Source organism: Orcinus orca, chromosome 10 (genome assembly GCF_937001465.1).
Source record: "Orcinus orca chromosome 10, mOrcOrc1.1, whole genome shotgun sequence".
NCBI classification, from domain to species: domain Eukaryota; kingdom Metazoa; phylum Chordata; class Mammalia; order Artiodactyla; family Delphinidae; genus Orcinus; species Orcinus orca.
In genome coordinates this window covers 37,101,080-37,125,484 of record NC_064568.1, presented here as the reverse complement: position 1 = coordinate 37,125,484, position 24,405 = coordinate 37,101,080, and the positions used below count along the sequence as shown (strand labels likewise).

The window sequence follows — 24,405 nt, the reverse complement described above, 5'->3', positions numbered from 1 at the left end:
GCTAAATAAACACTATGAACAGATTATCTGAAACTATTACAGTGTACTCAGAAATCCTATTCTGTCTAGAGTAGTGAACTCTGTTGCTTGACCTCAGAATGATTTTCAGATAGTTTGTAGAACCTCCCAGTAAATTCTTTGGAAAGAATTTGTGCCTGTTGAAAGTTTGTTTTAACTGTACTGGGCCAGTTTAATCCATGAACTCTAAAAAGCCAAGAGAAGCGGGTATCTCAGAAATCTATAAGGGAGAGCTTGCTATGCTCTCAGATGCTTCCAGTGAAGATCAAATCATGTGTTGTGGCCCCACTTGGGAAGCTTCTATGGAAGGAGCAAAGCAAGCATAAACTAATATCTGTTGGGTTTTGCTGTTCAGGTGAACATAAGATCCACTTTATTCCGGGAATGATTGGTCCTTTTCTGGGTGTGACACTGGTCCCACAGCCAGAAGTGCGGAATATCATGATTCCCATCTTTCATGACATGATGGACTGGGAACAAAGGAAAAATGGCAACTTCAAACAGGTAAGACAACACCTGGCAGTGTTAAGGGTGCTCTCCCCTGGAATGGACCCCTTTTGCCCAGGCATGTGATCCAGATGCCTGGCTATAGTTCCAGCGGAAGTAGGCTGTAACTTGGCCATCTTGAGTCCTGTTCAAGGGTTTCCTTTACTTACTGGCCAGAATTGATTTGTGGATTTTCTTCATGAAGTTAGAGGCCAGAAAAGAATCAGAGGAAAGGAATTGAACATCATGTGAAAGGAACTTTCTGATCAAGGAGAGAATGACAGACTGTAACCTCCCAGCTTCATTCAGGACGAGGTCCTGGGAGTGTTGTCTCTTCTCTCTGGAGGTTCCCCAGTGTGTGTGGTCTGGGCATTTCTAAGGCTAGAGCCCAGACCAGATGACTTCTCATAGCCTAGAATTTCACAGACTCCTGCACAGAGGGGTGGGTCCATGAGGTGTAAGCCCTTGGCTTCTGACTGACTTCAGGTTGTCCCTCTGTGCAGTTCTTCTGCCACCCCTAAGGTGGAGGAGATGGCCCCTGCCCTTTTATCTAGAGCTCCAGGGAATAGGATTAGGAACAATAGGTAGAAAACAGTGGTAGAAAAGCCAATTTTAGCTAATAAAAGAAATAATTTGCTAGCAACACGTTATTTACTGTAAGCTGGCCTGCTTTCAGAGATGGGGAGTTCCTCTTTGCTGGTGGTTCTCAAACAGAAGCTCCCTGTAGGCCTCGAGGAGAAATTTCTACTTTGGCTGGGGGACTATAACCAGTTCCCCACTAAGCTCCCTCCCAACCCTGTGATTCTGGGATGAACCAGTGCTCTTAGAGTGAGTGACTGTAACAGTGAGGAACAGACCAGGCAAACAGTAATTTTTAAATTTACAAAGAGTAAAATTCAGTCTTTGGGATTTACAACTCTGTAAATTTTGGTAAACACATAAAGTCATGTAACCACTACCACAGTCAAGATTTTTTTAATTGCTAAAAATTCCATCTTGCTGCCCCTCTGTAGTCAAACCCTTCCCTTCCCTTTAACCATGGCAGGCATTGATCTGTTCTCCTTCACTATGTGTGCCTTTTCCGGAATGTCATGTAAAGGGAATCATGTGGACTGTAGCCTTTTGAGACTGACTTCTTTCACTTAACATAATGCCTTTGAGAGATTTATCCATTTTGTTAAATGTGTCAGTTTTTCTATTGCTGAGTAGTATGCCATTGCAGTTTATTCATTCACCATTTGAAAGACATTTGGGTTATTTACACTTTTTGGTGATTATGAATAAAGCTTCTGAAAAACTTTTCTTTACAGGTTTTGTATGAATATATAGACTTCCATTTTTTTTAGGTAAATACCTAGGAGTAGGATTGTTGGATATTGTGGTAAATGTATATTTAACTTTATAAGCTATCAAACTGTTTTCCAAAGTGACTATACCATTTTGAAATCCCTACAGCAGTGTGTGAAAGTTCCAGTTGATCCATATACTCATCAGAATTTGATATTATCTCTTTGTTTATTTTAGCCATTCTAATAGGTGTGTAGTTGTATATCACTGTGGTTTTAATTTTCACTTCCCTAATGACTAATGATGCCGAACGTCTTTTAATGTGCTTATTTGCTATCTTTGTATCTTCTTTGGTGAAATGATTTTATTCAAAACTTGTGTTCATTTTTAATTGGGCTGTTTGTTTTCTTATTGTTGAGTTTTTAGGGTTCTTTATATATTCTGAACATAAGTCCTTTGTTGAATATATGATTTACCAATATTTTCTCTTAGCTTGTCCTTTCATTTGCTAAACAATGTTTTTCACAGAACAAAAGTTTTTAATTTTTATGCAGTCCAATTGATCATTATTTTTCTTGTATGGATCATGCTTTTGGGATCATATATGAGAACTCTTTGCCTAACCCAGGACCATAAAATTTTTCTCTTTTGTTTCTTGTAGAAGGTTTATAATTTTACATTTAGATCTATGATCTGTTTTGAGGTAATGTTTGTATAGGTGTGAAGTATGGGTCAAGGCTTTTTATTTTTCCTTTTTCCATGTGGATGTCCAGCACCTTTTGTTGAAAAGACTATATTCTTTGTTGAAAATCAATTGACCATAGGCATGTGGTTCTCTTCCTGGACTCACTAGTCTTTCCATTGATCTATATGTCTAATCTGTCACCATACCACGTAGTCTTTATTATGGTAGCTTTATAGTCTTAAAATTAGGTTGTGTGAATCCTCTGACTTTGTTTTTTTTTCAATATTGTATTAGCTATTCCAGTTCCTTTTCTTATAAATCTTAGAATCAGCATGTCAGTATCTATAAAAATTCCTGCTTGGATTTTGATTGGGATTGCATTGTAATCTATAGATCAAATTGGGAAAATTGATATCTTAATAGTACTTAATAAATACTTCTAGTCCTTCAAGACAGTATATCTCTCCATTTATTTAGGTGTTCTTTGATTTCTTTCATTAATGTTTTGTAGTTTCAACATACAGATCTTGCACATGTTCTTAGATTTATATGTAAGTATTTTCTGGGCTTTTTGGTGCTATTATAAATTATTCTGATTTAAAATTTTAAATTTTCAGTTGTTTGTTGCTATTATATAGAAATACAATTGCTTTGTACATTAACATAGTATCCTCCACCCTTGCTAAACTCACTTATTAGTTCTAGAAGCTTTTTTGTAGATTCCTTGTGATTTTATATTTAGATAATCCTATCACCTGTGAAAAGACACAGTTTTATTCCTTCCTTTCTAATCTGTAAGCCTCTTATTTCTTTTTCTTGCCTCATTGCACTGGCTAGGACCTCTGGTCTGATGTTAAATAAGAGTGATAAAAGTAGACATCCTTGCCTTGTTCTTTTTTTTTTTTTTCCTTGCCTTGTTCTTAACCTTAGGGGAGAGCATTCAGTGTTTCACTGAAGTATGATGCTAGTTCTAGGTTTTTCATAGATGCTCTCTATCTTGAGTAAATAGTGTTTAAGATAAGAATCCATTTTTAGAGTGTGAAGCTCTATTGCCTTCAGAACTTCAGGAAATAATAACTTCAAACAGAAAAGAACTGTTGCTTTTCTATGTTGGCACAACATGTGCCTTCTAATTGTGCAAAATGCACAACTGCCTGATGAGAGAACCTGGTTACCAAGAAGTAGATGACATTGTGGAACTGCACCATGGGTCATCTGAGTCTACTAAAAGAAGAGCTGGGCTGTACTTAACCATCACTAACACTGAATAAGGAAGGTTAGCTTTGTGGAAGACTAAGTTGGAGCTCATTTGGCTCACACTTCAAGACTCAGCTGATGGGTAGCATTTTTTCCTCCAATAAGACTGTCATGAATAACTGATATCCAGCAAGCCATGTAAACCTCGTTGTCCCTGGTTAAAAAAATCTTGCTGCTGCTTCCCTTTGCCATTACATATTTTAAAAGAGTAGTCTACTCTTTTCATCCCCACATTTCCACTTCCCACCCTCCTATCAGTTCAGTCTAATGTATATTGTGCACCCACTTTTGTTGACATTGCTCTCTCGAATAACTTTTTAATCATTAAAGTCTAATTGACTTTTTGGTCTTGGTTCTAGTTGTGCTTTCCACAGCTTTGGCTCTATTAACTCCTCCCCTACTTCTTACCACCTACTATAAATACTTCTTCTAATTATAAAAACAATACTTATTTAATATAGAAAAATTAAAATGCAAATAAGCTATAGTGAAAAGATTTAACTCATAATTGTACTGTTAGTAACTTGTGGGGGAGAGGGGCTAGGCACGTCTTTTTTCCCAATGCGTAGAGTTTTTTAAGTTAAAAAATGGAATCATTGTGTACATTGGTTTTTTTGGAACCATTGTGCATATTGGTTTTTAATCTCCCTTTTTTAGTAGCACCTTGTCATCACTATCCTTCATGTCAGTTAATGCTTCTCTGCACCACACTGTCAGTTTAGAGGCTACGTGGTATTCCACTGCATAGCTTGGACCACAGTGTATTTAATCAGACTCCTAGGTTTTGTGGGGCTTTTGGGTTTTTTGTTTGTTTATTTGGTTTTTGGCTGTGCCCTGTAGCTTGAGGGATCTTAGTTCCCCAACCAGGGATCAAACTGGGGCCCATGGCAGTGAAAGCACCAAGTCTGCCAACTCCTAACCACTGGACCACCAGGGAATTCCCAGTCTCATAGTTTTAGGAACTTAGGTTCATTCCAAATTTTTGCTGTTAACATGACAAAAAACATAATCCATTTTAAGTTACTTTCTTAGGTAAATCTCTCACCTGTAATTGTTGTATCAAAGAGTAAAAACATTTCTTAAGTTTTTACAGCACTATGTCTCTCTAACAACCTCTGTTGTCTGTAGACTACTCAGACCCAGGCCACTTTCTGTGTGTGCCCCATCTAAGCACTGCCCATGCTGAGCTGTGTTAGCTGTTATCCCTGCCTCCTCTACCAGATGATGAGTTATTGGGGCCAGGACCATTTCTTGTGCTTTTATTTCTTAGAACCCATGCCTGAGACATGGTGGGGTTCATGAAGATGAAAATCAAAACTAACATTCATTGAGCACTTCCCAAGAGCTAGGGCACAGTGACACTGAAAAGGAATGTTAACCACCATTACCATTTCATAAATGCAGAAATTTAGGCATAGATAAATATTTTGTACAGAAGTAGGCAGCTGGTTATGTCACAGGACAAATGTTTGTTGAATGAATAACAAGGTGTCACTTCAGGAATATTGGTTTTATAAAATAAAAGTAACTCCGCAGACCTGAAATCATCAGTATTACCAATTACGACATGATATATCTGAAGAACTTAGCATTTGTTTAACTTAGAGACATTGATTTTGCATACATTGATCTTCAGTGTCCCATTTTGGATTTCTCAATTTTTCTTAGTAACTTCTTCCTTTATCAGCACTGCAGGGAGTGAGGAAGTAATGTCCCTGAATCCTTCCATCACCAGCTCCTTTGCCTAATACAGAAGTTCTAACACTTGAATAGGCATCAGAACAACCCGGAGGGCTTATTAAAACACAGACTGCTGCCCCCCAACCCCTGAGTTTTTAATCCAGTGGAGCCTGAGAATTTGTATTTCTAACAAGATTTCTGGTGACTTGATGCTTTTGGCCCAGGGACCCATTTTGAGAACTCCAGGGAACTGCTGCACCCACATTTGCGCTGTTGTACTCTCTGCTGCTCCAGGTCCCTTCCCCAACTTTGCCCTGTTCTGGAAAGCACAACCTGTACCTGCGTGTGTGATGAGAAATCCCAACCTGACTTTACATGACCCCAGCAGGCAAGTCCCTGCTGGTGCCTTTTCTCCACACGGAGAAAGGCAGATGGCCTCGATCCCTAAGGACCTCTGATCTCAGACTTTGTATTTCCTCTGGAAAGTATATTCAAGCAGCTGACTGATTAGGCCAAACATAAATGTACAACAGTCTCCACCTGGCCATACCAGACCACTATAAAAGGGCCATATTTATTCATCCATTCTCATTTTCTGCTGATAGGGTTTCAGAAACCGTAACTGCCTTTGATGAATTTCCTAATTCAATTATTAATTTAATATTTCACCGTCTTAGGACTCTGGCCCTATGTGGAGTGAGAAAATGCTTGTTATAGCTCATTATTAAATGCAACCATGCCACTTTTTGTTTATATAAAAATCTGTATAAATAATTGCACAATACCACATTTTAAAGGCTAATGAACAGTTTAAAAGATTTTTATCTCACATCACTTACAACTAATTTCTCGCCTCAGAGTGTATGCATTGAGGCCTGTTAGAGAAGTGGCTTAGCACTGTTGAATGCCTTGCAGATTAGTGAGGTAGGAATGAATGCAGTATTGCTCCTTATGGTTTAAGAATCCAATAACAAGTGCAGGGGGCCCCAGTGACGAGGCAGAGGCAGGGGCGGCAGCTCCAAGGGCTTTAGGTCCTGTGAGGACAAAGAATAGAGCCTTTTATCCTGAAGGGGACTCTCTGAAGGAAACACGTCTCCCTCAGCCCAGACTAATGCCAGCCATTAAAGTGAGGACCAGCCTCCCAAAGCAAGCTTTCTTTGTGGCTGGCTGATAGAGGGTAAAGTTCTAACCAAATGTATTTTATACATACCAATTCCTTTGAATGAACATTTTTTAAGAAAGAAAAACACTTGACAAAGGCGTCTTTTGGATCCGAAATACTTCTCTCACCAGAGAGTCCTTGCCTTTTGCCCCTAGGGAAAAGAGTATCTGAGACGTATGTGTAAGTTCCAACTCATTTAAACCACTAGAGTGGGAGCCCTTCCTGATTGGGGAGGCAGGGTGGTTTCTCAGTGCTGTAGATGAGATCCTGCCTTCTCTAGGATTTATTTGGTGAAAGGAAAAAATCAGGAAGCAGTTCCCCACCATCCTCACCTATCACAGGGGCTGGATTTCCCATCCTTCCTCTGAGGTCACTTCGGGTTTACAAAATCTCTGCTTCCCTCTAGGTGGAGGCCGAGCTGATTGACAAGCTGGACAGCATGGTGTCAGAAGGGAAAGGCGATGAGAGCTACAGGGAGCTCTTCGGCCTGCTGTAAGCTGCTTCAGCCCCAAGTACCTCACGTTGGGGGAGGGGGTGAAGTGGGCTAATGAAGGGTAGCGGTGCAACCTGCACTGGGCAGGCTTCAGAGTGTGGGTATCCGGAGAGACCAGGGTTGTTCCTGGTGGTAGCAGTGCTCACCTTCTGTCAACAAGAAAGTGACATCATGACAGCAAGCTCTCTCAGGGATTGCCATAGTTGACTAAAGATGTAGGGACAGGTGATAACTCTGAGCTCCTGGATTTGCTGATAGCAAAAGGATCATCGTATATCTTCATACCATGTACTGTATCTAGTTGGGCAAACAGTTCATGGGGACTCAATGAGGGCTCAAGGCTGACATTTCGGGGTGGGGGGAGGGAGGGAATTAAATCTCTGCTTTGTAAGAATGTACAATCAGCTTGAAAAACACTGCCATGAATTTTGTGACTTGAACAAATTATACCCCCTTCCAAACCAGTTTCCATTTGTGAAACAGGGTGGTTGTACTGACTGATGTCAAGGGTCCCAGGTCCACCAGTTGTGGCTTCTGTCTTGAGTTGATGGAGGCCAAGAGACCTTACAGGACTAGCCACAGGGCTAAGCCCAAAGGAAGGACTCAGGAGAGCCGTGGTCCTCCCAGAGAGATAGTAAAGTTGGGTATTTTATCTTCCTAAAAAACAAAATTTTAAGACATTTACAGCTCTAGAGCCCTCTCCTATCTCACTCATTATCTCTAGCTTTGAGATTTTCTTTATTTTAGTGACATTTTTAAGATAAGCCTGTAATATATTTTCTAATAATAATACTGTACATTTGCTTAGAACTTTACAGTGTACAAAATTTGTTGACATATCTGATTTAATCCTCACAACACACCTGTGAGGTGGGCAAGGCAGGTATTATCCTGAGGAGTAGGGGTGATGACACTGAGCTCAGAGAAGTGGTAGCATGGCCTCAGTTGCATGGCCAGTAAGAAGCAGCTCTGGGGGTACAGCCCAGATATTCCAGTTTCAAGAGGGGGAAATCTTCCTGCTACACCCTGCCTACTTTGTTCCTTGATGAGTCATGCAATAAAATGTGAATTCATTTGAAATTTAAGTAATTTTAATTTGTGAAAATGAATCCATCCTTTAGTACTTCTCTTTTAGCTGAAGATGTTTCTAATTGTGGAAATAAGGAAGAGAAATCTCTTCCTAAGCCACTAACTGATGATTTTACTATGAAGGAAAAAGCACAAAAATAACTTACTATTAATAATTACCTGACCAAATAGTGTTACATAAACACTGTTCACGTCTGAGAACTGAAAGCCACTGATAATCAAGGAGCAGCATTTCCCAATTTGTGTTTGGGGAAGATGTCTGTAGGTATGCTGGGGGGAGGTGGGAGTGGATCATGGGCTAATCAGTTTAGAAAAGACTCAGTTAAATAAAATCGAACAGGCCTCTGTATTATAGGACTTCTCAAAGCCTTTAATATTTAGAAAGATGTGAAAACTCTCTAAAAGGAAGGTGTGGTGATCAGCATCTTCCATGCTTTTTTGCTCACAGAACACCTCTCTCTGTCCTCCAGGACAGCAGAGCTCTGTAGAACAGAGTTTGGGAAATGTGAACACAGTGGCTTTTTCCACGCAGCTCAGAGGTGAAAGACAATGGTCCTACCTTCTCGCTCTAGTAAATGGGTCACATGGAAACCCTCACTTTCCCAGAAGCCTCAGCTCAAGTTAGATGCTGTGTGCAAGGAAGACAGTTGTCATCATTGCAGTGTTAACGGCAGTCAGGCTGTGGGTGTGAGTTCCCAGTGCTGGGTCCCTGGCTGAGCCTTCCACTCTAGGTGACTTTCATGACCTTAGGGAGCTAGGGACAGTGTACAAAAGGATGAGGAGTGAGACCTTGACCTGAGATAATCACTAGAGCAAACAGAAAGAGTCCATCTAGGTCATCATCCCCTAGGAGAGAACTGTGAAAAGGCAGAGGATCTCAGAAGCCAGGCTCTTTGGAGAAGTCAGAGGCTACCTGGAGGTGACAGGAGCCTGGGCTGGCAAGTGAGAAAAGCACCTGGGCATTTAGCTCTTGGCTCTGGCACATTTCACATGGGAGTATCCCATGACAGTGAAGATGACAGTGTAACTCCTGGACTCACTGTCCTTCACGCTGGGCCCTCAAGACTGGTTGGAATCTTTCCCTTGGTTTACATGAAAACGTTGGTTAGTATGTTTGCTGAGGATGGTTCTAAGCAGTGATAGAGGCAGCCAGCCAATTGGCAAAGCCAGGTCTATCCCTCAGTGGACTCTTACTCCGCTGCTTCTTCAGAACAGATCTCACAGTGTGTACACCTAAAGGGGCTGGGGCTTTGAAACCGCTCCCTCAGTTCGGAACTTGCACAGGAGAATGGAAGACGTGTTCATTGGTTGCTGGCCAGTTCAGTAATTGCTTTGTCTTTGCTTTCTGCTGCATGGAGTAGAACCCAGCTGTTTGGGCCCTACCCCAGGTAAGACTGCAGTGTGGTAAGTCTGCCGTCTCCAGATCCATCACAGGCCCCACGGGCTCTGGGACCTTACTCTGGTGCCCAAGGAAGGCTCATGCATTGTGCATTGTGTTTGCTTCCACCAATAGCCTGCTGGAGAAAGTTGAACAGGAAACATGGCGCGAGACCGGCATTTCCTTTGTAACCTCGGTCACCCGCCTCATGGAACGCCTTCTTGACTACAGGTATCTTCTCAGGAACCTACCTGACCTCTTCTCTGGTCAGATGCTCTCCCCAGCAGGAGGATCCCCTGACCTTAAAATTGAGACCTTGTGGCCATGAGAGGTAGGACTGTTCTGGTGTTGTGTGCCATCACCAGTCATTAGGAATCTCCTGATGGCCAAGGAGAAAGAGGAAGAAAGCCTTCTCCCAAGGGTAGGCCAGGGCTTCCTGGGCTTACCCCCGATACGTGGGCACGTGTATCCAGGAGGTATCCCAGGGACATGTAGCCTTCTGGCTTTTCATCCAGAAAAGTCAAGGCTCAGAGGAATGGGCACAGCAGAGAGGAAGAGAAAGGCTGTCTCCAGAGCAAGTTAGGTCCTTAGCGCAGACCTTCCTCAGAGCCATGTGGCAGATGGGCAGGAAAATATCACCTGGTACAGAAGTGTGACCCAGGAGGACTTTCATTTGGTTTTTCCAGGGAAGGGGGACCCAACTTTTCCATGCCTCCATTCTTTGTGTAAAATCTGTTTATTTCTGTCCCTTGATCCTGGCCATGCGCAGATTAGAGGAGGCAGCCTGTGAGCTCAGAGATCTTTATGATACATTCAGTCTGGGAGTTCATGTGAAATTCATTTTTTCGTGAAAGCCTGCCTTCTCAGTCATATCATGGCTTTTGACTTTGCCTAAAAGTAACAATAATGCTACCATTGCAGCCTTAGTTATTCTGTCAGTAGAGTTCAGGTGATAGCTAAGAGTGCCTTTTGGGAACCTAGAGGAAGGTGATAAGGAATGAGGAGGAATGATAGAGGAAACCCAGACCCAAGCAATAGTTGTCTTCTCTGTGCTACATGTCATGCAGATGCCAAGGGAGAGCATCTGGGACTCCAGCTAGCTGCGTGTACAGGAAGCTTCTTGCTGGATTCACCAGTCTGGTTCTCATTCTCTTTCATCCCCTTGTGCTAGGCCTTTCTCCTCCCCAGAGGAGCTTGGCTTTGACCAGTCCCTGCCCTCCCTAGGCAAGGATTCATTCTCAGTGTTCCTGCTGTTCTGTGTCTGGAAGGCCAGCCATGACCCCTCCTAAACCCAGCGCTACTCAGCATGAATGCAGCTCAGCTCTGGCCGAAGCTACCCCTAAATCAGAAAAAAAGCTCCAAAGCAACTGCTCCTAGTTAGAGGGGATTCCAAAGACTAGTGCACAGGAAGGACACTATAGGGAGAAAAGCGAATGAGATTATGTACATGGCAGTTATGCCGTGGTTGCTGTGGCCACAGGGTCCTGAAGGTAGGTCCCTAGAGTAGAGTGTCTTGGCTTCTATGAAACACTGTCCTACAAAATGAAAACTGCCCTTTAAGGAAAGCTCTGTGCCTCCCCTTTTGGAAACTTGAGGACTTAACCTTCTACTTTACTGACATACTCTTTTGTGCTGAAGGCATTGGTAGGTGTTACTTAATGCCCTGATATAGCATCTGGGCTCTACACTCTGCCACCAGAGCAAGGGGTCCAGTTGAACAGAGATCTTTGAACCCTAGGAGTGGGTCCAAGGCTTAGAGGGAGCTCACAGTACAGTCTCATCTGTGGAAGAAGTTTCTGTTGGAGAGCATCCTCATCTGGGGTTTGGACATACTAATGCCTCAGTAACACTGCAGGTCTCTGTGTTGTCCCAGAGGCACCACTTTGTGCATTCATCTGTGCTCTCCCTTCCAGGGATTGCATGAAAGGAGAGGAGACAGAGAATAAGAAGATCGGCTGCACTGTTAACCTGATGGTGAGAGAATATGGGCTCTTCCTCCTCTCTGCCTCGTAGTGTGGCTTCTGTCCTGCCCTGTGATTGGCCTGTCCTTTCTACAATACATGGCTATAAGCCTAAGGGGTTTTTTTGGTTTTTTGTTTTTTATTTGGTTGCTCTGGGTCTTAGGTGTGGCAGGCGGGCTCCTTAGCTGCAGCAGGCAGGCTCTTTAGTTGTGGCATGTGAACTCTTAGTTGCAGCATGCATGTAGGATCTAGTTCCCTGACCAGGGATCAAACCCGGGTCCCCTGCATTGGGAGCATGGAGTCTTAACCACTGTGCCACCAGGGAAGTTCCAAGCCTAAGGGTTTGAGTCAGGACATCAGCTCTGTTACTGGTATCTTGGAAACTTGCACCTCATCACTCACATTCCTACTTGGGAAAGGAATGAAATGAGCTTCTCTTTGGACAGAGCTCTAGCCTGGCCTCTTGGCAAGGTCCCGCCAACCCTGACATACTCTAATTTCCAGTCTTCCCTGGTATTCTTCCTCTGTCTCATCACTCAGGGCTCCTGCAGATCTGCCAGAGGTTTCACCCCCAGCAGGCGTACCTTCTGGCTGGTCCCTTCTCTTCCTGGTGCTGGCTACCTCCACGGCCTGTCTTCTCCCTCCTGTCCAGCACACCCAGGGTTTTGGGCAGCTGCCCGGAGTTCAGAGATGGCCTCCACAGGCAGCAGCCTCTCCCATCTTCATTTATATTTCCTTCTCTCTTACAGAACTTTTACAAATCTGAGATTAACAAAGAAGAGATGTATATCCGCTATATCCATAAGCTTTGTGACATGCATTTGCAGGCCGAAAACTACACAGGTAAGTGGGAAGGGGAAGCTACGCCTCCCCATGAGGACAGACTGGACATACATGCACAGCTGGCAGAGAAAGGCTCTGAGCTGGTGCCTCCCAGATTTTAGCAGAGTGTCAGGACCCATGATGCCCATCACCTCACTCCTTTCCCTCAACTCCTTTGTAACGTGGTGGAGAAAAAGCAGGTGGAACTTCCACTTGTGCCTTGCTGCCCAAAGCTCTTCCATTCTCCTTGCCTCCTATTCACCCGCTTTGAGGCCTCAAGGGTGACCTCCAAATTCTGGTGTGCCAGGTTCAGAGCATCCTGAGCTCACTGTCCCTCTTCATGAGCAGAACTTCTCTGAGGACCTTCACAGCTGGAACTAAGTGAGGCCATAACACAGGAACATCAGCCTAACCCTGGGACTTCCAGAACTTGCTGGCAGACCTGCCTTGCAGTCTGGGCTCCTCCCCTGCAAGTACACAACAGCCCCACATTGAGCTCCCAGTGGAGAGTATGGAGAATGTTCACCTTACTTTCTGACAGACCAGACAGGGACCCTTTCACTGTATCTACAATTTAATCCATTACTACGGCCTTTTCTAAAAGAACAAATTTAAAAGCATTTCAACATACCTGTCACACTCTGTTTACTGAGCGCCACTTTGAGTCAGGAAGATATGTGTACCCATGTGTGTCCTGCCTGATTACCTTGTATCATAGTTCCCCCAAAATAGCCACTTCTTCACTGTGGTGACCAGCCATCACATCTTAGCCCTTGAGCCATAGGACTTGAATTTGTGTGATAGACCAGGAAATTCAAGCTATTCTTGTCCACAGCATTACGAGAATTAGATGAATTTGTAGAAACACAGAATCCTCCTTCCTTATTTTATGTTAGATGTTAAAGAGTGTTTTGCATAGATTCCACCTTTCCTGACACAGCTTGGCAAGAATTAAATCTGAAATGACTGGGATGAACCTGCCATTCCCTGCAGCCACTTCCACCCATGATCCCAGCAGCCCTTTGAGAGGGCAGTGAAGTGATAGACTGAAAAGTTCCATGTATCAATAGAGGCATTTACTAAACTCCTGGAGGACTGGGCCATCACTGAGAGGCTATGTCAGGAATTTAGACAGAGAGAGGGTGCTGAGCCTTGCCTCTGGTGGCCTCAGGAATAACATCTGAAAAGAATATTGGCAGGGAAGAAAAGGATTTCACATGGTTTTCTGAGTTCTAGAGGGAGGCCTTGAGGGCCTCATGGGCTTGTTCCCAGTGAGAAGGGGCTTCACAGCTCCAGTGAGGAGGCACGTATATCCCTGGGCAGGAGGGTCCAGTAGCCAGAGCATAGGCAGAGCGCAAACGTGAGCAGGAGCCTGGAAAGTGGCTGCAGGCAATATACCTGGCTAAAACTGGAAGTGGGTCACTAGATAATTTGAAAAGAGATTCTTCATAGTCATGGGGAGCAGATTTGAATAGGGCCTTGAAGGCCAGGCAGAAGCTAGAACTAATTAACTTGCTAGTAGGAGATGCCCACTAAAACTGAGCAGATAGAACAGGAAAGAGCAGACTGTGTCATGGGACCATAAGCCGCTGCTGTAACTCAGTCTGACTGACTCTTTGGGATTTAGGAAGCTACAGCATTTAGCTGCGGTTGTTTTGTAAACCCTCTCCAACTGTTCCACATGTATGGGAGGTGTCACAGGGCCCCGCCCTGGGCCCAGCATCCACTTTAGCTTCCTCCAGGAATGGAGCCCATCACACAGTTATCACCGTACACACTCCTTCTCTCTGGTCCTTTTAGAAACGGTCAAGATAAGGAGAAAGGGTCATTCCCAGGGCCATGCTGAGCTCAGAAAATGGAGCTGGAGGCATTGAGGCTGGCTTCGGGAGGGCTGAGAAAAGCCTTAGTCAGTGCTTACCCCTCAGAGCCAGTTCTGAAAAGGTTGGAAAAGAAGCTCTAGTCAGTTGAGCAAAAAGGAACCCAAGAACTCTCTCTGACATGTCAGTGTGTCCCAGAGCAAAGCAACCTGTACACAGGCCACTAGGTACCTGAGCCATACTTTATCTAGCGCCCAGAGCAGGTGACCAGGCTAAGGGAGGAAGGTGTCTACTAGGATCTTTGGTTCCTTCGTGCTGTGTTCACGGGCTATTCACTGGCTGGACAGCCCCTCTATCTCAGCTTTGGTATCCAGCAACCCTGATCTGGGCTGCACATGCCTTGCGCTGGCATGCTGCTTAGCCTGGTCCCTTGGCACCCGGCTGCCCCTGGACCTCCATAGCCCTTGTCCCCACAGAAGCTGCGTTCACTCTGCTCCTCTACTGTGAGCTGCTACAGTGGGAGGAAAGGCCACTGCGGGAATTCCTCCATTACCCATCCCAGACAGAGTGGCAGCGGAAAGAGGGACTGTGCCGCAAGATCATCCACTACTTCAACAAAGGCAAGGTGGGTGTTATTAGGCAAGGCTTTGAGCGTCTCTGCTTCTACTGTACTACATGGCATCTTAACGCTACAGGGATGGCAGCAGCTGCAGAGGGTACTGTGTGGGGTGGTGAGGGGGTGGAGGCCCATATGTGTGCGTTAGATATGGAGGCAGCATGACTTTCTCTGGGGAAAAAAAAATAACAGCTTAATTCTGTGGCTTGGAAGCCAATTCCAGATTGGGGATGTAAGAGACAACCCCACATACCAGCTTTGCACATCTGTAAATACTAATGCTCCAACAGCAAGGGCTTTGGGCCCCCTGCTTATATTTATTAGATTTACTTAAATTATTGTAGCTTTCTGCTCTGCTATAGAAAATGTGAGCTATAAAAATTAATGGATTCTAACCACAGCCAACGGAGGCCTGTACTGCCTCTTACGGTTACGTGTTCTTGTCTTGGATTTCCCTTCCTTACAGCATAGTCTGGGCTCCTCTCATTGGGGTTATTCTCTATTAAACTTGATTCTGTGGAATTAGCAGGCATTGTCAGCATTGGTTCAGACTTCCTTGGGACTTCCCAGCCATTCTGCTCCAATCTCTGGGAGAGCTCCTTGTGGGGCCCTCTGACCCACCTATGGCCCATACACTGGAAAGGCTGGACTTGTGTAACTTGTTGAAGCTGTTCTCTCATTACTCAGCTTTGAGCATGTTAAAAAGCTGAAACAGGATTGTTCAGGGAACTATAGTGGCTGAACTCCAGACTTAAATGGAAATTGGTTTTTTAAAATAAGCTTTTTTATCATAAAAAAGAAAGATTTAAACATTAATAACTTCTGCCCATAAATCAGAAAACATTCATCAGTTTTACACAACATGAGAGACTTTTGTTTGTCAAAAACATTCACCCATGTAGGGAACACACTGGTAAGCAGGAACCTTTCCAAAACCTCAGGAGCTCTCATTTCACCTGGCCCAGAAAGGAGACCCATGCTTAGCTGTCAGCCAGCCACACATGACTGAGCCACAGTGCCAGCCCAAAGCCTCCTCTCCTTGCTGGTCCAGAGACGGACAGAGGGCCCCATGCCAGTACACTTTTAGGTCTGTCTTCCTGGCACCCAGCCCACCTGGAGCTGCCACCTACCCATATGCCCAGCAAGCCCTCCCAGCTCTGAGGGAATGGCATAAGCATGGTGTGAGTGTGCATAAGTGTTGTTAGTATATTAGCTTATTTTTCTTTCCATGGGCATAGAGTACAGAGTAGAGTTATGCTTATCTGATTGAGCCCAGCAGTGGAACACGTCAGCATTAATGGTCCCCTTTTCACCCCACACTACAGTAGTGTCAAGAAAGCAGGTTTAAAGGTTAGTATGAACAAGGGAAGGTAATGCAAAACCTGCCTGAGTATTGTGGATAAGCAGGAAGGGGAGAAGGACTGGGAGGCTCCATAGGCTACCTTGTCAGGGATCTCCCCCTCCTTCTAGCAGCCCTGACTTTGGTGTGAATTGCTGGGGGAGCAGCTTCTGTACTGAGAACAGACGACTCAGTGAGCCCTTTCATGAGCTCATCCTCAAAGGGGTATTTATCACAACCATTCTCTTGGGCTCATACAGAAGGTCCAACTTTTCTGTTTCTGTACCTTCATACCTGACAGAACCAGTGGATAGGGCTAACCAGTTCTCTTAAAAGCATTCAGGGTTTTTTTCCTAATGGCTCCAGAAAAGCAAAACCTGTCTGATGCAAGAAAAGTGCTCCTGGGCTTCCCTGGTAGCGCAGTGGTTAAGAATCTGCCTGCCAATGCAGGAGACACGGGTTCGAGCCCTGGTCCGGGTAGATCCCACATGCCACGGAGCAACTAAGCCCATGCACCACAACTACTGAAGCCCACGTGCCCTAGAGCCCATGCTCTGCAACAAGAGAAGCCACCGCTATGAGAAGCCCGTGCACCACAACGAAGAGTAGCCCCCGCTCTCCACAACTAGAGAAAAGCTGGTGCGCAACAATGAAGACCCAGCGCAGCCAAAAATAAAATAAATAAATAAATTTTTAAAAAAAGAAGGAAGGGGAGGCATGAAGATGGGAGCTGGTCCTTCATTTCAGGGAAGAGGGAGCAGACAGTAAGGGAAGCTGGGAGGAGGCCTCTGACCCCTAAAGCATACAGACCATCAGGACCGAACCAACCCTCCATGTGGGGGTGGGCTTGGGCTCTACTGCTGAGGGCTGCTATTGTCCACATTCCTTTGAAGGAATGAGTCTGTTGCTTCTAAAATGTTGTGTGTAGACAGAAGTACAAAGACTGACAGTCTGGAGTCCCAGGCTTTTGCCTTCCTTTCCAGTTTGAGTAGAGTGAGCCAAGTCAGTGCAACTTTTGTGCCATCCCTGTCAGTGGGGGCAACAAGGATGTATAAACACACATCTGCCCAAGCTGGTAGAAGTGATTGGATTTCAGACACTGGTTAGTAGTTGTGTAGTTGGCTTTGCCTCCTGCCAGAAGGAAGGAAACCAAGAGAGAAGATGTAGATGGGATGCATTGTATCTGCAGGGCGTTCCCTCCCTGTGTTCCGAGGTAGCTCTCAAAACCCCCAGCATTCCAGCACAATCCTCAAGGCTGACAGAGTGTCCTGGCTCACCCTTGGGGGTTGGGGGGGCAGGCTTGGAGCAGCAGGGCTACAAATTAGGGCAGAGATGCCAGCGAGGCAGATAAGCATTGATCCTAATAGAGTAGAACTGCTTTACTGGGAGCTACCGTCAGCAGACAAAGCGCCTTTAGCCTCACATGGGTTCCTCATCACCTAAATGAGCAGTTCCCCATGGGGCGCTCCTTACAGGCTGGCTAGCAGTCTGCACACAGCTCAGCTGCTTCGCCAGCCCCCTTGGATCTTCCTGCCAAGCAGACCCTCCTGTGGGCCCTTCACTGAAACCTGCCCAAGCAGCACTTGGAGCCAGAGACAGGACAGACACGTGCCCCCTTAAAAGCTGTGATGTGGGGGTACAAGAGGCTTTCTAGCTCACTGAGGCAGAGGCATTGTATCGGAGCAGGGAGTCAGGGTCTATTTAAAATTCTCTTTGGTTTGTTTCAACATTTTTAATTGGTCCTGCAGTTCAATCCATATGGCGTTAATTTCTTCAAAGCATAAGAAACACAGTCCTGGGCTTCCCTGGTGGCGCAGTGGTTGAGAATCCGCTTGCCAATGCAGAGGACACGGGTTCGAGCCCTGGTCCAGGAAGATCCCACGTGGCGCAGAGCAGCTAAGCGCGTGTGTCACAACTGCTGAGCCTGCGCTCTGCAGCCTGTGAGTCACAACTGCTGAGGCCCATGCACCTAGAGCCCGTGCTCCGCAACAAGAGAAGCCACTGCAATGAGAAGTCTGCGTACCACAGCGAAGAGTAGCCCCGCTCACAGCAACTAGAAAAAAAGCCCGTGCACAGCAACGAAGACGCAACGCAGCCAAAAATAAATAAATTAATTAATTAATTAATTATTTTAAAAAAAGAAACACAGTCATGAATAAAACATGGAGAGTATTGTCCTTCTCCCTGATGCTATTTCAAATCTATTTTTTTAATATAGTCCTTATTAAACATTCATACTGAAATATTGATGGGTGAAATTATAGTATATCTGATATTTGCTTCCAAAACTATGGGGAGGAGTAAGTGGATGAGATATTTAATGATACAAAACTGGCCATGAGTTGGTCATTGTTGAGGTTGGGTGATGAGTACCTAGGGGTTCATACTTCCATGTTTCTATATGTTTAAAATTTTCCTATAATAAAAATTTTAATTAGTACTTAGAAGTTGGGGAGAAGAGCCTGGCTAAAATGTCAAGTAAACCTTTGATTCCCAATCTCGCCAAGAGAGAAAGCACTGTATTAAAAAGAGGAGGAAGTGGACAATATTGCCCCTTAGTGAAGGCCACTGTTAGATGAGCCTGTCACCATAATAGGAGCCACACCACGGAAACAGCCCGAGACGTGATTAGGCAAGGATTATCTGAAGACTGCTCTAAGATTTGAACATTTCTGTAAAGGAAATTATCAGACCTACTACCAAGCCCTTGGGTAGCTACTTCCTACTTAGCTTCCAGACTTGTTTCTAAGCTTAAATGATCTTAATTTAAAAGTCATTGTTTCCTTCATTAACTCATTAAATAAATCTTTATTGAGTACCTGCTCATGGCTGGCACTGTTCTAGGCTCTGAGGATATAGGATATAAACAGGATCCCTGCCCTCATGCAGCTTATCATCTAATTGAGACTAATACAACATAAAAGTAAATACTTTTTAGCCCAGAAATAAACCCACACACCTATGGTCAATTAATCTTCAGGCAAGAATATACAGTGGAGAAAAGACAGTCTCTTTAGCAATTGGTGCTGGGAAAGCTCGACGGCCACATGTAAATCAGTGAAGTTAGAAAACTCCCTCACACCATACACAAAAATAAACTCAAAATGGCTTAAAGGTTTAAATTTAAGACATGACAGCTTAAAGCTCCTAGAAGAGAATATAGGCAAAACAATCTCTGACATAAATTGTAGCAATATTTTCTTAAATCAGTCTCCCAAGGCAAAAGAAATAAAAGCAAAAATAAACGGGACCTAATCGAACATACAAGCTTTTGCACAGCAAAGGAAACCATAAACAAAATGAAAAGACAGCCTACGGACTGGGAGAAAGTATTTCAAATGATGCAACCGACAAGGGCTTAATTTCCAAAATATACAAACAGCTCATATAGCTCAATATCAGAAACAAACAAACAACCCAATCAAAAAATGGGCAGAGGGACTTCCCTGATGGTCCAGTGGGTAAGACTCCATGCTCCTAATGCAGGGGGCCCGGGTTCGATCCCTGGTCGGGGAAATAGATCCCGCATGCATGCCGCAACTAAAGATCCCATGTGCTGCCAATAAGACCTGGCACAGCCAAAATTAATTAATTAATTAATTAATTGTTAAAGAAAAGAAAAAACATTAAAACAAAACAAAACAAAAAACGTGGTTGCACCATTTTTAAAAAAAAGGGCGGAAAACCAAGTAGACATTTCTCCAAAAGAGACATAAAGATGGCCAACAGGCACATGAAAAGATGGTCAGCATCACTAATTACTAAAGAAATGCAAATCAAAACTACAGTGAGACATCACCTCAAACTAGTCAGAATGGCCAGCATCAAAAAGTCTACAAATAATAAATGCTGGACAGGGTGTGGAGAAAGGGAACCTCCTACACTGTTGGGGGCAATGTAAATTGGTGCAGCCACTATGGAGAGCAGTATGGAGGTTCCTTAAAAAACTAAAAATAGAGTTAGTTTTAGTTACATGATTCAGCAATCCCACTCCTGGGCAAATATCCAGAAAAGACAAAAACTCTAATTCAAAAAGATACATGCACCTAATGTTCATGCCAGCACTATTTACAACAGCCAAGGCATGGAAGCAACCTGTGTTCGTCAACATATGAATGGATAAAGAAGATGGCAAAGGGTGTATGTGTGTGTATGTATATATATTATATATATAATGTAATATTACTCAGTCATTAAAAAGAATGAAATACTGCCATTTGCAGCAACATGGATGGACCTAGAGATTATCATACTAAGTGAAGTAAGTCAGACAGAGAGGACAAATATTATATATCCATGTGGAATCTAAAAAAATTATACAAATGAACTTATTTACCAAACAGAAACAGACTCACAGACATAGAAAACAAACTTATTGCTACCAAAGGGGAAAGGGTGGAGGAGGGATAAAGTAGGAGTTTGGGATTAACAGATACACACTACTATATATAAAATAGATAAACAACAAGGATGTACTGTATAGCACAGGGAACTACATTCAATATCTTGTAATAACTACATTCAATATCTAGTAATATTGGAATCTGAAAAGAATATATGTATGCGTGTGTGTGTGTGTATATATATATATATATATAACTGGATCACTTTTGTGTACCTGAAACTAACACAATATTGTAAATCAACCGCACTTCAATTTGAAAAAGTAAATACTTTTTTTATACAAGATAACTTCAGAGTAATGAAAGAGAATGGTTGGGGTAGTGCCTGTCCTTGACAAGGTAGTTAGGGAAAGGCCTCTTGGAAGTGGAAACATTTGAGTAGAAACCTGAAAACTATGCCTCAAGCCAGAAAACCAGTGCTATGTGTTCTCCACAAATTGGTTTTGAGCATATGTTCTTTGTGACATGCGATTTGCAGAAGGCCTTTGGTTGTGCCCTCTGATATGTTTGATGTGGGCTTGGGCCATTCCAAGGCTGCCTGAGGTGCTGAAGCCTTTTTCCTATTTCTGATGCAGAGTTGGGAGTTTGGGATCCCACTGTGCAGGGAGCTGGCGTGTCAGTATGAGAGCCTCTACGATTATCAGAGCCTCAGCTGGATTCGGGTGAGCTTTGCCCCTTCCGCCGCCCCAACCCTGAGTGGAGGTGCTAGCACTTTTCTGGCATCAACTTCTAAGGGAGCGTTTACTGTGGACCCAGCCCTTGGTTTAGTGCTGTGGACAGTACAGGAGAAGCAAAAGCCAAGGTTCCTGCTCTCAAGATGCTTGCATTATGGCTGGGGAACCAAAACAAACACATGACAAATGATTGTATGATCCAGACCCCAAGGGCCACTGGTGCTCAAGGAAGGGAGAAGCAGCATACACAGGATAGGATGGGGGTTTCAAGGAGGAGGTGGCAGCTCGACTTCATGAAGAAGCTTTTCCTGAAATGATTTTGTTCAGGTATGCTTCATCTGAAAACATTATAAGATCTTTCACTGCCTTGGCTTATGGTCAATACTGAGCACCCAAGTAAAGGAAGTTCTTCTTCCCTTCTTTGATGAAAAATATTCAAAATTAAGTGAAATGGACTTTGACAGTCTCCCAAATTTTTCCTAGTTGCCGGTGCTGGGTATTAAATCATAACAGGTCATTGGCAAAGAGAAGTCAGGAATCTCAGTTCATCCTCCTCCTGCACCCTTTTCAGCATAGCTAGCTCTTCCGTGTTCCCTGATCCTGATCAGGATTTGGGCCTATATAATAGATGTGGTTCTCTAGCAATAGCATTTTGACTGGTCTTTGAAGGCCGCTGCCCCCTGGCAGGCTGGCTTGATTGAGCGCATTAGGGCTGTCTTCCCAGTCAGATTTCAGTGAGTTTTTCTGAACCTGAAGCCAGGCCAGCCAAGACTAAAAAACTTATCGACCTTGGTAATACCAGACGTCATGGATATTAGTTCAACTTTTAAAGTTTAAAATCTCCTAAATTGGGACCAGTACGAGTGATGCTGGCAACTAAGCCTTCCTCATTCTGTTAGCATCGAGTCAGATGATAAATGAACAAGAGCAATGCAGATGGACTGATGGAAAATGGTGCCACCTATAAGCAACACTAGCTTATACTCAATTGGTGTAGTGAGTATCAGTCAAAACCAGGAATTCCTGAGCAAAAAAAGGAAGTCCATGTTAAATGTGTATCCCTGAAAGTACAGGAAGCCTGAGCCTCTTTGGGGCTGAGTCCACTCATTGGGAAGGACACTCCAAGCAGCCTCTCAGGGCTGCTTCACCATCAGGTGACAATGGAGAGTGAAGACTTCCTCTCCATCAGGCAGTTCCCCAGGGAGAGGTTGATCAGGGCTAGGGGCTCACTTTTTATCTAGACCAAGTCACCATGTTCTCTTTCCAAAAGACAGTGTCTACTTAGGCCTGGGAGAACTTGCTTTGGACACCACTAGCAGTCAAGCCAACTGCCTTTCTCGTTCACAGAAAATGGAGGCCAGCTACTATGACAACATCACGGAGCAGCAACGCCTGGAGCCTGAGTTCTTTCGGGTCGGCTTCTATGGCAGGAAGTTTCCTTTTTTCCTTCGGGTGAGTCCATTCAGGTAGTCACAAGAACTTCTATCATATTTTACACGTAAGTTATTTATAACCTGTTTTTTTTTAAACTTTTTCCTATTCTATTGAATACTTCTTTTTGAAGGAATGACCAGCCAACAAAAAGCATTTGACTTAATTTGACTGGACTGGCTACCAACTTTAGACTCTGTTTCTCTCTGCAGTACTGTTTTGTAGCTACCTGGAATGTATGAGGGTGGTTTTCTTACCAAATCAACCAAGTTCCTGCAGGAAATGACCAGGGTGTGAGAATGTCCCATAGGTATGTTTAGAAACCTTCCAACTTCTGTTTCCAGTGCCTGGAATTCTCCAGTGTGACTGTTCTCAGCCAGACAGGACCTCAGTACAGCCCTGACCTCAACAGTAGGCGGTACAGCCAGGGTGGAGAATTATTGATTTGAGAGATTTCAGAGGATAGTCCCCTTGCTCCTGGGGTTTGTGGGAGCTGCCAAACATTGGATTTGGCTGTGGAAGGCCTTTCCTAGGCAGCCAGTTCTCTGGCCCATGATGATTACAGCCATTTTCCTCCACCATTGCTGGAAAGGCTGAGCTGGTATATAAACAGAGTGGAAGGAATGACTGAGCATAGACATACTGACACCAGTTAAACAGTTGCGATTTTTTTTCTCTTTAATCAGCACAACCCAGAGGCTCCAGGAGAAGTCAGCCTGGGCTTGTAGGCTGTAGCCCACACGGATTTGCTGTTCCCAAATGACCTAAACGAAGCTGTGCTGATGCAAGAGCCCTAGGGCTGCAGTTGAGACCTAAGAGTAGCTCCGATTGTCCCCAGTTCCAGTATCATACTAAGGTTCAGTGTCCAGGAAGCAGCTGGGAAAATTCATAGGATTCCCTTGATGTGTTTGGGATCCTATCTTACTGGGGAAATTGCTTTAGCCAGTGAGCAATAAGCTTGGTATCTCATCAAAGGTCAACTGAGCTTAATGGCTCCTTACAAAAAGCCAGTCTGCTAAGCAACAAAGTCCAGGCTGACTACATTTCAGATGTAAGGCAGGTCAACATGCACATTTCTTGGGCAGTAATCATTATAGGTTAAAATGAAAGTGATTTCTGCAGGAACTAGCAATAGTGATAGGGACAGCAAGCACACTCTGCCTGATCATGATCCCCAGAAGGCTCTAAGTCTATTGCACAGGAGTGTTTATAGTAGCAGAATGTGAATAAGTAGAGGATCTCCTCAGGAGACTGGACCTCCTTCATTCTCTAGGGACCATCCAGTCCAGGCATATCAGAAGTGGCATGTTTGTTGCCCCCATCAGCATAGATCGTACAACAGCAGTGGGGGTAAAGGTCAACAGAAGAGAAAGAAGGAAAAAAAAGAAAGAAAGAAGGAATAGTACAAGAATTAGAAACCAAAAGCATCTCTAGAAAGCCCTTTGATAAGCTAATGATTATAGCCCTGTAAGTTATTTCTTTCGCATTTTATCTTTGCAAATTATGCTTGTCATTTTATTCTCCTTGTTTAGTCCCACAATTTGTATGTCATCAACCAGATTTTACTCCAAAACATCATTATTTTGAGTATTACAAAATCAGGCCCTGATGTTCCCCATTTCTGTCTTTGTCAAGCAGGAGGTCTCCATCACGGTTCCACCTGGCTCCCACCCCTCATGCTCATGTCACAGGGAACATCAGTATCTCAGGGCTCTCAGAGCTTTCTGACAAGTAGGACCTGGCATAGTACCTGCATCTGAGCCATTCATACAGTGTTCTCAAGTGACAGTCTAAATGTTCAAACATG

General features: G+C 44.1%; 1 protein-coding gene across 12 annotated transcripts in view; it reads left to right on the top strand.

Moving 5' to 3' along the window:
* The window catches only part of DOCK3 (dedicator of cytokinesis 3), a 413,180-nt gene that overhangs the window by 364,002 nt on the left and 24,773 nt on the right, over nucleotides 1-24,405 (top strand). For 11 of the 12 annotated variants that reach the window (XM_033424479.2, XM_033424476.2, XM_033424478.2 and 8 more), the window contains 9 exons: nucleotides 374-522; nucleotides 6,982-7,067; nucleotides 9,519-9,545; nucleotides 9,671-9,766; nucleotides 11,449-11,509; nucleotides 12,246-12,339; nucleotides 14,612-14,760; nucleotides 21,069-21,155; nucleotides 22,515-22,619. In XM_033424479.2, the coding sequence (XP_033280370.1) occupies nucleotides 374-522; nucleotides 6,982-7,067; nucleotides 9,519-9,545; nucleotides 9,671-9,766; nucleotides 11,449-11,509; nucleotides 12,246-12,339; nucleotides 14,612-14,760; nucleotides 21,069-21,155; nucleotides 22,515-22,619 (854 nt within the window). The remainder of the gene's footprint in view (nucleotides 1-373; nucleotides 523-6,981; nucleotides 7,068-9,518; nucleotides 9,546-9,670; nucleotides 9,767-11,448; nucleotides 11,510-12,245; nucleotides 12,340-14,611; nucleotides 14,761-21,068; nucleotides 21,156-22,514; nucleotides 22,620-24,405) is intronic. The other variant, XM_033424475.2, reaches the window with a different exon arrangement.